Source organism: Notamacropus eugenii, chromosome 3 (genome assembly GCF_028372415.1).
Source record: "Notamacropus eugenii isolate mMacEug1 chromosome 3, mMacEug1.pri_v2, whole genome shotgun sequence".
In the NCBI taxonomy this organism is placed as follows: domain Eukaryota; kingdom Metazoa; phylum Chordata; class Mammalia; order Diprotodontia; family Macropodidae; genus Notamacropus; species Notamacropus eugenii.
In genome coordinates, this window is record NC_092874.1 from 282,140,866 (window position 1) to 282,157,147 (window position 16,282).

A 16,282-nucleotide genomic window follows, 5' to 3' on the forward strand; every position below is an offset into this window, starting at 1 on the left:
TCCCAAGGGAGTCTCTGAATCTGAGAAAGTTTTTCCTGATATCTGCCCTAACTTCACCTTTCTGCATCTATCACACATCGCTCCAGTTCTCTCCTCTGGGACCAAATGACACAGCCACAGGATAAGCATATCACAGAATCTGAGACTTGGACGGGGCGATGGACAGTCATCTAAATCAAAGGCTTTATAAAAGGAAACTTCATTATAACATAGTCAAATAAGTGGTTGTCTAGCCTTGGTTATGGGAGGAAACATATAATCTCTCAAGACAGTCCATACTACTTCCTGATACCTTTAATCATTAGAAAGTTTTCCTGATTTGGAGTCTAAACAGTCCTCGAATCTCTTGAGTCTAAACCATCTTTCATGTGATAACCCTTCAGATTCCTGAAGACAGTTATCCTAATCCTTTCTTAGCCTTCTCTTTGCCAGAGTAAACTTCCCCTGCTCCTTCATCAGATCCTCCCATGATATCTTGAAGCAGGTTTTGCCAAGATGAGCAGAGATGTGACTCCCTTGATGTTTGATTTAAGCAAAACCCCTTCAGCAGTTCTTGAACTGAAGCCATGTCAATGATAATATACATGTACACTTGTGTGTATGAAATCGAGCAAGCTGTGTGCACAATTCTCCTGTAAACAGGAACATGGTTTGGAAAGACAAGCAATGGAAAATCTTTTAAGATTCATTCTAAAGACATTTTGGAGAGAGGGAGAAGAATCCACACATCTGTAAAATCAAGCACAATCATCAAGAGCCTGAAGGAGAACTCAATAATTCATAGCAATTTTAAGATAAAAGGGAGTCCTTTTTCTATCCCTGCACAGGAATTGGCATAACTCATCTTTCCTGGGGTGAATGGTAGCTGTGTGGATATATCAATTGGGTTTTTTATTTTATTTTTTCAAAGAGCAGGCTCAGTGAGACAATCTCAAGGCTCTTGGTGAATGGTTTACCCTGAAGGCCATTGATAGAGACTCATAAGTCCCCAATATCTAACCACATGCCAATTTAACTGGTACTTTTAAGCAGTGAAAATGTTCTTAAATAGAACATATTCATGTACTGATAGGATATGATGTTTCTGTAAATATTAGTTAGACCCTCTTGTGGTCCCCCATATTCTCTACGCAGCTAAGAGGACCTGGGCTACATCCCAGTTAATAGGAGCAGGGTGATTGTTGCTTAGGCAACAGGACGAAGAGATGCAGGTCAAAATGTGCTCTAAGAAAAAACCACAAAAGCTGGTCTATCTATCATATGAGATGGAAGCGAAGCAGATCAAACAGATTTTCTTCTACGTTAATAAAATGTTTCAGTACAAAGACCGATGAGATCAGTCCATGTGAACTGATAATAATGAAACACCTTAGATTCCAGGGGATGGATAGATATATATGTCTATGTATGTATGCATATATATGTATACATATATATGTGGGTCTGTCTGTCTGTATATATATATATGCATGGGTGTATATATATATGCACATGTGTGCTTGTATGTGTGCATGTGTGTGTATAAAACGATGGAATGGTTTTCTAATGCTACTAGTAGCATTTAAATGGCACATACCAGTACTTCAGTCCTGCATGGAGACACCATTTTCTTATGTGCTTCGCATCATTGGTTAACTCATCTAAAATACCAAGAATTCAAACTGTTTATGTCTTATTAATCAAGAAAATATATTGCAGATACCTGATGTAACTCAGTCATAAAGGTCCCTTTATAAGTTCTTATTGATTTACTAATTCAATTGCATGATAGAGTGGAAAGAGAAATGAATGTTATATCAGAGGACCTGGGTTCAAATCCTACTCTTGTTATGTATTATCTGTATGACCTTGGATAAACCATTTAATCTCTGTAAACATCATTTTCTTTAACTGTAAAGTAAAGGGGTTGGACCCTTATTTTATAGGGGCCTATAGATGACCTCCAAGGCTTTTTCTAGCTCTAGATCTATGATCATAGATCACTTCAATTCCCTCTCCTCAGTTTCCACTTGTGTAATATGATGTTGCTGATATAGGTAGCCTTTGATCATGTGATTTCATGAATCATGGGAGGAATGTCTTCTATGTGGGAAATCAAGGCACTTAAGAGCCTGTAAAGTACTTTAACACATAATCTCATTTGAGCTTCACAACGCTCCTATGGGGAAGGCAAGGCAATTATGATTGTCCACTTTTGGCAGATGAGGAAACTGAGGTTTTCAAGAGGTTAAGGGACTTATCCAGGGTCAAAGACCTAGGAAGAATCAGACATGGCTTTTACACCTAAGTCTTCACGATTTGGAGTCCAGTCCTTGTAGCCACCATGCCACTGGGAAGGGTAAGAATGTGGAGAAAATCTGCAACCTTCATTATACCACAAATGTACATATACATGGCAGATCCTTAAACTCCAAACACATTACCACTTTAAGCCACATGCTGTACAGCTTTCACATATTTCATTCACAAGTATCTTCCCGCGTGTTGCTGCCAATACTTATTTTAAAACCTGTTTGAGTAACCTTTCAGATTTAAAGGCTTTAAAGGGGATCTCATCTTTACCATATATACCTAAAGTTCAGTGGTAAAGAATGCTCAGTTACATCATAGGGGTTAGGATCTTCTTGTCCATCAGAGTATGTGAGGTATTAGGAAATGGAACCTGGGTACCACGCAAATATTTGGTTCTAGACCAGGGCAAGGTGGAAGAGTTTTTTTTAAGCTATCTTTCCATTGATGTAGAGAGAAGAGAGATGGGAAGCATCAGAGGAAAGGAAAGAGAGATGGAGGGAGATGGAGAGAAAAATGGAGGTAGAGAGGCAGAGAGACAGAAACAAACACATAGAGATACAGAGGAAACAAACACATAGAGACACAGAGGAAGAGTGACAGATACAAGGACAGGGACTGAGATACAGAAGGAGAGAGATGTAGAAAGGGAGATATATGAAGAAATGCAGCATGAGAAAGGAAGAAACAGATAAAGGGAGAGAGGCAGAAGAACACACAGAGAGAGGGAAAACAGGAAAGAAATAGAAAAAGATGGAGAAATAGAGATGGAGAGAGATAAAGAGAGTAAGAGAGACAGATACAGGTAGAGAGGAAGAGAAGAAGAAAAGAAGAGAAGGAAGGGAAAAAAGAGGTGATAAAAAGAAGGGGGAGGGAAGTGGAGATAGAGACAGAGAGCGGAGAGGGAGAGAAAAGCAGTCTAGCCATAGCTACTATAAATATTTGAGAATCTATCCATCCAGCTGATTTCCTAATTCCTGTAATTCTTGTTGCTGGCCATTAAGAGTGCCATGCTTGACAAACACATGGGAAAAATATTTGCCCTTCCCCCCACCCCATCCCTTGCCACAGAGATGTCTAAGACCCTTCGATTTTTTTTTTCATTTTCGAAGTTCTAGGACTGGAAGAATCTGAGTAAAGAGAAAAGCCATGGCAGCTGGGACAGTACTGCAAAGATTCCAAGCCCAGAAAGGACTCGGCAAATACCATCACATGCAAGTTTTTCAGCCCACATGTCAGACTACATTTGTACAGTGCTGTTCCTGGCAGACATTTATGGACAAAACATGTCAAAAAATAGATGGACATTTAATAAACTGAATAACTAAAAATTCTATCCAAGTCAGCATTAAGCATGAAGAAAAAAGATCATGTATGTGTACACACACATATAAAAGAAAACTTGCCAGAAGTCAGGTATTTCCCTCTCTTTTTTCCATTTGCAGTTTTGATTGAAAGGAACTGCAGGTGTCAGGCCTGTCTAACATTTTACTTGGAAACAGTATCTGGGATTATAGTTCTTAGAATGTTATTAATCCCAAGGGCTGTGTGTGTGCCTCCTGACAGTAACACAGACATAGCACTAAATATAGAGCCCTGACCGTGTGTGGAAAGACCTTAAATACAGGGAAAGTTAGCGAGGGCTCTGACGTAGCTTTACAAGTGGGGCAAAGGCTCTTAGCCCAGGCAAAACTGATCAGCACTGGAGGAGGTAGGGAAATGAATGGGGGCTGGGCGAACAGCCCACATGGCTCTCCAGTCCCCCTCCTAACCTATATTCCTCATAGTGGGGCTTTGGTATACTTCGGCCACGTGTGACTGAGGAAGTCACTGGTGCTTGTAGGCAAGAGACCATCAGTCCCTCCTTCTAGATCAAGAATTCTTAACCTGGGATTCATGGACTCCCAAGGGGTCCGTGGTTAGATTTCTAGAGGTCTATGAACTTGGATGGGAAAACAAAACAAAACAAGACATCTTTCTTCTTCACTAACTGATAGAAATATAGCATTTTCTTTATCATGTTAAGAAGGGGCACACAGACTTTTCTGGACAGCTAAAGGGGTCGAGGACATAAGCAAGGAGAAGAACCCCATTCTCCAGATATTAACCAGTCCAAACTAGGAAAGCATCTATTTCCTTCTTAAAGGAATACATCCCTATTTACTACCCAGTCCAAGTGAATTCTCTCCATAATTGAGTCTTCCGAGCAGCAGGAGCAGGGATTGAAAGAGGGTGCCTGTCGTTTGGAGTCGGGACTGAATAGTTACCTTGCACACCTGACCCATGCCACTCTGAAATGCTCATTCTTACATGAAACAATATTTCACGCCACTGACTGCGACTAGACCTGCCTGAAAGAAGAGGTATTGTTCCACTACGGATGCTCGCAAAGGATTACTTTCTAAAAGTGGCCGTCAAACAACAAGGGGAGAAATGTCCATGTGAACCTTCCTCTACCTCCTGAAAATATCACTGTGGCGAGATCGGTCCCCAAGAGCACATGGGTGGGTAGGTGGATACACACACCTTATGGCTGTTTATATCCTGATTTCCAGCAAGCATTCAGTTGCAAACAATAAGTTCATCCTAAGCAGTCCCTGTTTCTTGCTTCAGCCCCATAGAGAGCTAGGGACTGATCCTTTTGGGTTCAGCTCAGACCCCCTCTCACTGACGGCAGCCAAACAGAGAAAGCCCAGACAGACAAAAGCAGCCACATGAACCCAGACCCGGAGCTCCTTACCATAAACTGCACATTGTCGAATCCGTTGGCCATCAAGTGGTTCTCGTACTGAGGTAGCCCAATGTTCTCCAGCCATTGTCCCACTGTTTGGACCGGGCATCGGGGTCCTGCAAGAGGGTGGAGAGGGAAGCGTTTAAGCAGGGAGTAGCCATCCACGGGGTAATAGCGGTAGTCCTGGGCTGAGAGGTGGCATTGCCACATCATGTTGTGAGGAAAGTTGCTGTCATAGGAGCCCGCCAGCTTGACAGATAAACGTTGGGCTTTTTCTTACGAGAAAAAAAAGTCAAAAGGAAAACATAGTTGTTGTTGGGTTTTTTTGCCAGGGAAGGTTAGTGAGAAAGAGGAAGGGTGGCTCCTAGCTCCACATTTCTCACATATTAGCAACGGACTAGGGACTGTGGATGTCACACTGGGGCCCCCCAGATCCCAGAAGAAGCCAGCATGTCAAGCCGTCAGCGCCGGCTGGCTGCTCTCTGGTTCTCAGCGATGCTTGGAATACTCCACAGTGAGCTCTGGCAGCGCGAGCAGGCAAGACTTCTTCCTCATCCAATACTCCTACACTCATTGGTATTCAGATCCATGCTCCTGGCGCCCCCCTCGCTCCGCTCCCCTTCATTACCCAGCCCAGGCTACACCTCCCATTTTCAATAATAGCCATCAGATAAGGCAGATTTGTGTGTGTGTGTGTGTGTGTGTGTGTGTGTGTGTATGTGTGTGTGTGTGTGTGTGTGTGTGTGTGTGTGTGTATGTGCAAGCTGTAAGCCCCGCTCCTGCTGCTGCCGCCTCCTACACACCCATCCAAGCGTCAATCTTGAATGATGGGAGCAGTCAAAACAAATGCAGAAAATAGCTAGAATCACAAGCGGACCTGGTGCTTCGATCTCAATTGAATCGTCGTCCGGAGGTTATGCATTTTGGGGCGTGTGTGTGTGTGTGTGTGCGTGTGCGTGTGTGTGTGTGTCTCAAAAGGCACGAGGGGATGTAAAGCATTAACTAGAGCCTATAGCAGAGTTCACTACGCTGCTCCTTTATTTTTTTGAAAATGCAACACAGAAAACTGTTTTTGATTTGAAATTCTGTTTGACACCTTTTAGCAAATGATTATTCATTTCCTTTTAATGATGCTGGTTCAAAATGAACAGGGGAGGTTGTTGGGTTTTGTGGGGGGTTTTTTGCACCCCCTCCTTAAAATTCTGCAAGGCATAAAAACTTACAAGAGACCCTTAAGTCAAGACAATTTATTTCTCAGCTACAAATTTTCAAGCCCACAACATATTATGAGACATAAAGACTTCCTTTGGATGTTTTTAACTCAGTCTGTTAATTGGGGGAAGTGGGCTGTTACTATTGCAACTGACTGAAAAGGGGGCATTTTTTTCTACTGGAAAGAGGTAGACTGGCTGTGGGGCACCCTGTTGGATTTGGAAAGTCAGAGGATTTGTATTTGCATCCTGGATCTGCAACTTGGGAGCTGTGTAACCTTAGAGAAGTCATTTGCCTTCTCTGGTCTTTATGTTCATCAGTTATAGGAAAGGGCTTAGATTAGCTATCTGGAGCCCCTTTCTAGGTCTAGCCCTAAGGATCCCAGGAATAAAAAAGAGATCTCAGCTCCCAAATAATTACAAAATTATAGCTGTGAATACCTAATGAAGAACAGAGTGATTATACCTAAAAGGGAATTATGGAACAAATCTTGGGAAGCCACAGGCTGCCCCTCAAAAGTAGGAAACCAATTACTTTACAAGGTGTTCTATTTTAATGATGGGAAGTCCTAAATGGGGAGTACTTAGAGGCTTGAGACCATCTGTGACCCTCTAGGTCCTCAAGTGTAGCAAGTTGGTCTCGAGGTCACAGGTTCCCTACCCTTGCTCTAAATATTAGGGAAGTTCTTTATATTTAGCATGTCCCCAAAGCCTTAAGGCAAGAAGACTTCAGGAACATACTGTAAGAGGAAATTCACTATTTAGAGTTCTCCTTTGTTGAAGAAGATTTTCATTTATTCTTTAATAACTTAACGTACAATAAGACTTTTGGGATACCCCATATTTAGTCAAAAGCTCTCTCCCTATAATTTATATCCATTGGCCCAAGTCCTCACCTCTAGGGGATTAGAATATTTAAGCCTGCTTTCTCATTACAATCCTGTGTGAAGGCACTTACCTTTTACCTTTCCCCAACCTATCCCTCCCTACTCTATGGTATAATAGAGACTTGGGTTCAAATTCCACCACAGATACTTGCTAGTTGCGTAATCCAGAGGGCTGAAGTCTTCCTCATCAATAAAATGGGATAACTATAAGAACAGACATTTTATACAATGCTTTACATGTGTTATCTCATTTAGACCTTTCAGCAGCCCTGTGGGTTGTTGGTTTTTTAAAAAATTTGCTTACATCTGTGATTTCACTAATGTAGAGAATCCCCTTTACCAATGCAAGCAGCCAGCTGCTCTGTACCTTAGAACCTTGAAGAGATTTCCTTAGTGGCACTGAGAGGATGAAGGACATGCCCTAAGTCCAGGGTTTTCTGACTTGGGGGCTTGCTCTCCATCCAGTACATAACACTTTCCTAACTACCTTACGACTTAGTTACTCAGGTATTACAGATAAGAAAACCAAGGAGTGGAGAGTCTCAGGGAATTTCCCAGGTGCACTTAACCAGTGTATATCAGAAATTGAATTTGAATCTGCCTTCTTGGCTCCAAGTCCAGAAAGCATTCTATCCATTATGCCATCTTTTGTTGTTGTTGTTTGTCAGTTGTTTCCAACTCTCTGTGACCCCATTTGGTGTTTTCTTCATAGAGATACTGGAGCGATTAACCATTTCCTCTCCAGCTAGTTTTATAGATGAGGAAACTAAGTCAAACAGGATCAAGTGATCAGTCCAGAGTTACACAGCTAGTAAGTGTCTGAGGCTGGATTTGAACTTGGAGAGAGATGAATCTTTCCCACTCTAGGCCTGATACTCTATGCATTGCACCTCCTAGCTGCCCACTATGCAGGACTATTTTGAGGAAAGCTTTGTAAACCTTAATGCATTATATAAATATGAACTATATCATTGTTATTGTTGTCAGTATTGTTGTCAATGTTGTCCTTTCCAGGAGTCTTTCAACTAACTCTCATATGATATAGCTTCAAGTCCTGTTTCCCCCCCCACCCCACCACTCTGGTTTCCCTCTTCTAGACAAGTTTCAAGTGATCAATATCCTTTCCAAAACATGGTACTCATAATTGAATACAGTATTTCAAATGTAGCCTGGCAAGTCAAAGTGTAATAGAATCCCATTATTTTTTTTCCTTAAGGACACTAAACTTATGTTAATGCATCTAAGATTGAGTTAGCATTTTTGGCTACCATGTCGCACTGTTGTCTCCAGATGATTTGGCAGTTCACCAAAACTCAGAGATTTTTTAAAACAAAAATTGCTCTCCAGTGAAACCTTCCCTGTCTGGTACTTTTATGGTCCACTTTTATTTAGCATCTCAGTTGTAGGACTTCACTTTCATTGCTATTAAATTTCATCTTATTGGAGTTGGCTTGTTGGCCCAGCCTATTGATTTCCTTTTGGATTTTGATTCTGCTAAGAGTGCTATGCCATCTGCAAATCTGAGAAGCATTCCATCTATATCTTCATTTGAGTCATTGATTAAAATATTGAACAGAAAAGGACCAAGGACAGAAATCTTTATTAGAAGCCTCTCTCTAGATTGACAGTGATCATCACTCTTGGGTGTTACTCAACCATTTTCAGTCCAACAGATGACCTCCATCCAGATCATATCCTATCGGCCAATCAGATATACTAGGTCTATAATACTTGCCTTGACTGCTTTACAAGATATGTGGAAGATTAAATGATACCTTTGATGGGAAACTCATCAGTCAATAAACATTTGTTAATAGTATGTGCCAAGCACTATGCTAGGGACTCAGTGAAAAGCAAAACCACAGTCTATTCCCTTAAGGTGCTTATGGTCAAATAAGGGAGGGAACAACATGCAAACACTTATGTACAAATCTGATAGAGACAGGATAAATTGGAGATAATCTCAGAGAGGAGGCATTAAGATTAAGGAGAATTGGGAAGTTTACTTGCATAAGGAAGGATTTTACTGAGATATTAAAGGATCCATGGAAGCTACTAAGGAGGGAGAGAGTTCAGGGTATAGTAGAGACGCAAAGGAAATGCCAGAGTTGAAAGTATCATGTGCAAAGAGCAGCAAAGAAGTTAATGTCATTGGATTGTAGAGCATAGGTATTGTAAAAATAGGCATGTGGGCATCTATTGGAGTATACATAAATAATAAAATGTGATAGAGTTCCATATAAGGTAATATTGGTAAAGCATTTGGAAGAAATTCAAATGTAAGATAATCACAGAATTCCCAGAGTTGGAAAGAATTACAGAAATTGTAAGATCATACATAGATGTCCTTCAATTTTCACTGTATATATATCTTAAAGCACATACTTATTTGAGTGTTGTCTTTCCCAGTAGAATGTGAGCTCCTTGGGTTTTGTTTTGTTTTTGTTTGTTTGTTTTTTTCTCTGTATCCCCAGAGAGGTGACTGATTGGCTATAGATGTAGAGTTGAAACTAAGCAGATAGGGGCAGCTAGGTGGCGCAGTGGAGTCTGGGGGATCTGAATTCAAATGTGTCCTGAGACATGTTAGTAGCTGTGTAACCCTAGGCAAGACACTTAACCCCAATTACCTAATGAGAGAGAGAGAGAGAGAGAGAGAGAGAGAGAGAGAGAGAGAGAGAGAGAGAGAGAGAGAGAGAGAGAGAGAGGGAGGGATAGGGTAATTTAGTCCAATCCATATCTCAGTTAAATAAACTGAGTTAAATAAAGCTTTGCAATTCCTATGACAAGATTTTAGATTGAGATCCTGTTTGGATCCTACTTCTGTCATCCAATCACTGCCTCAGCTTTCACTCCAGATTTGTGCCATCTACAAATCTGCTCATGCATGCCAAGTTAGCCTTTATCCAAGTCTTTGATAATAATCTTGCAAAAGACACCCAGTTGATCTCCTTGCTTTCATTCTCTGCCCTTTATAATACATCCACCCCACCCAGCTGCCAAACTGATAGTCCTAAAGCAAACAATTACCTGGGTCACTCACCTAGCTCAAGAAGCTACTGTGACTCCCCATTTCCAGTAAGATTAAATGTAAATTCCTCCATTTGACATTCAGAGACCTTTACAACTGAACTCCAGCTTATCTTTCCACACTGCTTTCAAATTATTTTTCCCCTTCATTCATTCTATAGTTTGGTCAAAGTGATTTACTTATAGTTAGCATATAAAATATCGCATATCTTATCTTCCTGCTTTTTTAAACAGACTGTCCCCCATACCCAAAATGTTCTCCCTTCTCACAGGCTCCTTGACAATTACAAAACCCCCTTAAGAACCAGTACAAATGGCTGCTCGTACGAAGGCCTTTTCCTGATTCCCCATAGTTATTAATTTTCCCCTACTAAAATTACTCTTGATACATATATATATAATATATTATGCATGCATATATTATAATTGTTACATTCTATGTTAATTAAAATATAGTTTTAATATTGTTCATATAATAATATACTGAGTATATGTTATATTACATAAATATATTAAATACTATTTATATGTTAAGTAAAATATAACATATATTATCACATAGAGAATATATTATATATAACATGTTACATGTGATATACCCTACATTGTTTGTTTTACATGCATATATTATTTGTTCAATACATAACCCATGTTATATATTAAATAATATATCACACTATATATTATCATATAGGAACTGGAGCTGTGGTGTCATGGACACAAAGAGCTCCCAGGGAGACAAATTCCCTCTATCCAAGTAGGTCTGTACCTTTTCTACAACTTTTAGCCTCAAAGATAATATATGTGTTCTATATATAAAACATATAGAAACACTATTTAATAGCATGAAATGCAGAGTAATTTCAGGGGGAAGAGAGTGTTAATCAGGCTATTTAAGTCTTTACGTATCATATAGGTAAATGCAAAGAGAAACAGTTGTATATGTTGGTTGCAGTTATCTATGTATTTCCTGTTTTGTGTTGGTAGAAGGGTCACCTCCCTGATGGTCAGGACTGTTTCGTTGTGGTCGCTGTCAGTGGCTAGTATAATATCCAGCCCATAGTAGGTGTTTAAAAAATGTTTGTTGAATTTAATTCAATTGAATTCTGATTCTTTCACTGAGGCAACCATTAGCTTCCTCGCCTGTCTTTTTGGATGTTGATTGTCAATCAAGTTATTGATAATAATATTAAATAAACTTGAGAAAAGGTATGGGTCTTCCTAAAGGCAATTTTCCCTCCTACTGATCCATTAAACACTCCACCTCACAGTGCTGTGGCTCCATTCTTTCATCTGTAAAATGGGGATAATAATAGCACTTAAATTCCCGGGTTATTATGAGAATTCAGTCAGTTAACACATATAGAGCACTTTGCAAGCCTTTAAGTACTATACAAATGTTAGCTGTTAAATCCTATCCTGTGTACCTTGGTATGTTAGTTCCTGGAGAGTTAATGCATTTTGTTACCTTAAATGAAATTTTACTTTTCTCATCTTCTTGTGTTGAATTCTTTAACTACAGAAAACGTAGTGATTTTTTAAGATGATTTTTTACCCTGATATGTTACTGAAATGATAGTCTTATAAGGAACTCAGGTGAGGAAATTCTGCCAATAAAAATCAGCAACTGTTCTGCAGATGATGGTCTCAGTGATCTGCCTGGGGTTCCTAAGAGGTTAAGTGACTTGCCTCAGGTCAGTAGCATGTGTCAGAGATGGGCCCAGGTCTTCCTGGCTCTGAGATCCACTATCTATACATGACACTAAGCTGCTCCATAAGTATGGCATCCAGAATGAGACTGGTGATCATCCCACCTTACTCTAGTCTATCCTGTTCAATTTTCATTGCCCCATTTTCATAAATGACAGTCCCTCTCCTGTGGCCATACCTATGCAAAGGGCATGTCCCCCCATGCATGAAATGAAATTCCTCCTCATCTCCATCTCTTAGAATCACTAGTGTCCTTCAATATTCTGTACACACAAGAACAAATTTCCCCATGAGGCCTTTCTTGATCTCCTTCCATATGACCTCTATTTTGTACTCATTCTACAAGCATTCATTCTCTAACTCCCATAAAAGGAGATGCACTGTATTCTGCTCAATGAAGGCAGGGACTTTTTCACCTTTTATTTTTGCATTATCCATGCCTAGCATAATGCCTAACACATAGTAGGTGCTTAATAAATTCTCTGGCTTGGTTGATTGAAGGTGTGGAAAGGCTGATGCATGTGAATATGTCCAGAAGACAGAAACCAGGCAAAGGAATTGCAAACCATGATAGGATCAGCTGAAGAAACTGAGGATATTTAAACAAAAGAAAAGAAGAGTGGGCATGGGGTGGGCATTACAAATATATGAAGGGTTGGTTGTCAGAGGGATTAGGAAGGAAGATTTTGTTTGGCCCTAGAGGGGAAAACTCAGACTCAGAGGTGGAAGCTGCCCAGAGGCTGATTTCAGCTCAGTTACACAAGGCAAAACTTTCTAATAATTCTAGCTGTTAAAAAAAGCAGATTTGGCTGCCTTTGAGAGGAGCTCTTCAGATACATACTAGCTCTGTGACCCTAGGTGGGAGGCTTAACCTCTGTGAGATTCCTTAGGTTTCTCATCTAAAAATAATGCATTTGGACTAGATGACCTCTAAGGTCTCTTCAAACCACAAAGCTTTGATCTCAGGATCAGGCACTCCTATCAACTAATCCATCCATATTTATGAAGGTCCTACAGCATGCCAGGCACTGTGCTAAAGTTCTGGGGATACAAAAAAGGCAAAAGGCAGCCCCCATCCTCAAGAAGTTTATAATCTAATGTGGGAAACAACGTGCAAACAAATATATACAAATTCTATACAGATTAAATAAGAAATAATTAAAAGAGCAAGGCACTAGAGTTCAGAAGGGTTAGGAAAGGCTTCTTGTAATAGATAGGATTTCAGTTGGAGTTTAAAGGAAGCCAGGGAGGTTAAGAGTCAGAGTGGAGGAGGGAGCATATTCCAAGCATCCAGAGAGAAAGCTGAGAGCTGAGAGAGGGGTGCTCGGTTCTTGGGACAGCTGGGAGGACAACGTCAGTGAGTTAAATAGTAACTACTAAGGAATAAGGTCTAAGAAGACTGGAGAGGGGTCACGTGAAGAGAGGCTTACTGCCAAACAGAGGATTTTGTATTTGATCCTGGAGGTGATAGGGAAACAGTAGAGTGTATTGAGTAAGGGGTGCTTAGGAAAATCAGGTTGGTGGCTGGAGAATGGAATGAAGTGGGATAGAACAGAGTTAGGCAGACCCATCATTAAGTTATTGCAATAATCCAGGTGTGAGGTGGTGGAAACCTGCACCAGAGTGTTGACCCTGTCAGAGGAAAGAAGGGGCATATTGGAGAGATGTTGTGAAGGTGAAATTGGGAGGCCTTGGTGATAGATTGGAAATGGGACTGGTGGTGGTGAGACATAATGAAGAGTCATCCTAGGTTGTGGATTGAGGGACTAGTCTACAGGGGTGGCCCCTGTAGAAGGCCACATGTGGCCTTCTAGGTCCTTGAGTGCAGCCTTTTGATTGAGTACAAGTTTCATAGGACAAATCTTTTTATTAAGGAGATTTGTTCTATGAAGTTTGAATTCAGTCAAAGGAATGCATTTGAGGACCTAGATGGCCACATATGGCCTTGAGGCCACAGGTTCCCCATCCCTGGACTAGGAGGATGGTGTTATCTTCTATAATAATAGAGAAAGTGGAGGGAAGGGGGGGCAAAGTGGGGAGGACTTTGGGGGAGAAGTAATGGGCTATGTTTTGGGTACCCCCATACATGGAATGAAATCCCTCCTCATTTCTATCTCTTAGAATCATCAATTTCCTTCAATATTCAGTACACACAAGAGCAAATTTCCATATGGAGTCTGAGATGCATGAAAGGCAGTTGGAGATGTGCAACTGGAGGTCAACAGAGAGACTGGGGCAGAACTGGTAGATCTGAGGATCATCAGAATAGAGATTGTAATTAAATTCATGATGATCCAATTAAATCCAAGCTGATGGGATCACCAAGTGAAGCAATATAGAGGGAAGAGAGAAGAGGCCCAAAGATAGAAAATCCTCTGGGACACCTATGGTGGAAGTTGTGATTTGTGTGAGGATGCAGCAAAGGAGACGGAGAAGGAATGATCATAGAGGTAGGAGGAAAACCAGGAGAGAGAGAGTTTCCCCTAAAACCTAAAGAAAAGAAAGTTTCATAGAAGAAAGAGTGATTTATAGTGTCTACAGAGAGGTCAAGGAGAATGAGGATGTGGCAAATAAAAGATCATTGGCAACTTTGGAGAGAGCAATTTCAGGGGATGCTAAGGTCAGAATCTGGTCCTGGTCAACAGTATTCCAGTGGATACTAAAAGTCATTTTTTAAAAAAAATTTTATTTTTCATTTTTTAACACAATTTATAACAGATAAAACAATTCAAACTTTTGATCAAGTGATACTTCTTTTTAAAGCATTTACAATATGGACCACAAAAGAATTTTTTTTTAAACATTAACCAACTGAGACACAAATAATATTTATGTTGCTAACTTCATGAGCTCTTGACCTAATTGTCTCCACAGTATTGCTAAGATTTAAAGGACCCTAATTTATTGTTGTTGGTCTAAAGTCCTATGCCTAATAGCTTAGTTTTAGACTTAACCTCGGATGTTCCCCTACCCATAAGCTATAATTGAATAGATCTGGTATTAAGTTTACAAACCTTTTGACTATAGGAAGTTGCCACCAAGAGTAGGAACATTGCAGGGATATAATATCTCTCCAACTTCATGTCAGTTCCAGAAAGGATTAGATTGTCCACTTGCATTTAGTCAGGCTTAAAGTCTGCCAGGTGTCAGTGGGGAAACTGAGTCTAAAAGTCATTTTTAGGAATGTCAGAGAGGGCATTCCCTCAGTAAGATATAGGCTGGATTAGAGCAAGAGTTCTTAATCTGGAACTCTGTGGGCTCTTATTTTTTTGGCTTTTGAAAAACTGGGAGAGAAAGGAAGGGAAGGGAAAGGAAAGGAAGGGAAGGGAAGAGAAGGGAGGAGAAAGGAAGGGAAGGGAGAAGAGAGGATGAGATTTCAATATAATTGATTTCCTTTGTAATTCCTTATATTTTATTTTATGCATTTCAAAAACTTTATCCTAATAAGGAGCTCATAGGCTTTACCAGATGGCTTATGGGGTCCAGCACATAAAAAAATGAAGAATCCTTGCACTAGGCAACTTTGGAAGCCCCTTGCAATCCTATTCACCACACAGTAGGCATTTTATAATAGTTTATTTGAAAGACTCTGGTTACATCTAGGAGATAGCAGGTGAAACCAGAAGAAATTAAACCTGATGAATTATTTATCTCCCATTTACAGTAATTCAACTTGTGACCCAAGAAGGATCCAGTGAAAAGTCTGGGTTTAGCAGACACTTGGGATTAGCAAATTGAAGAGTGAAATAGAAGCTGAATTCACTGATTGCCTTAACTGGGATTAACATTCAGAATTGCTATCTGCTGAGGCAGATAGGACCCCGGGGAGTTTGGTGAGAAGAAGTCAGATTTACTAAGTAGAGAAAAGAGACATTTTCAGTGAACTAAGGTTTGAGGGCTATCTCTGGGCCAGAGTCTACAAAATCTGAGCAGTCCTTTTAAAATGGAACCTTGGCTAGAAAGAGGGGCACAGACATGTTAAAAATAGAGAAAGTAAATGTTCGAAGTATGTTGGGTGCTGTGTACAAAATATAGGCATGATATGCCCCTGAGAATGTTCACATGATAACAACTGGCATCAACATAGCAAGTTAAGGATTTAAAGTCATTTTGGTTCCACAATCTCATTGCATCCCCAGGTAATGGAAATATTTTGACCCTAATTTTTACAGAAGGGTAAAACAAGACTCAGAGAGGCTGACCAAAGTCCCACAGTCAATCAGGAAGGGAACTGCAGCATGAACCTCAGGTTTTAGCCATGGACAAAAAAAGAAGATATATCTCAGAGCCAGAAGAGTTCTAGTTGGGGCTGGAATACCAAGGCACCAACACTAATTTATTGAGTAATTTTGGCAAATTACTTGACATCTCTGAGTCTCAATTTTTTTCATCCATTTAATGGGGATATCTGTAGTGCCTACAGGCAA

The 16,282-nt window shown here is 40.3% G+C and overlaps 1 protein-coding gene across 2 annotated transcripts in view; it reads right to left on the bottom strand.

Annotated features, from left to right (window-relative positions):
* ANKS1B (ankyrin repeat and sterile alpha motif domain containing 1B) overlaps positions 1–16,282 on the bottom strand; it is a 1,189,006-nt gene that overhangs the window by 539,010 nt on the left and 633,714 nt on the right. For both annotated transcript variants that reach the window (XM_072655667.1, XM_072655669.1), the window contains one exon: positions 5,030–5,136. In XM_072655667.1, the coding sequence (XP_072511768.1) occupies positions 5,030–5,136 (107 nt within the window). The remainder of the gene's footprint in view (positions 1–5,029; positions 5,137–16,282) is intronic.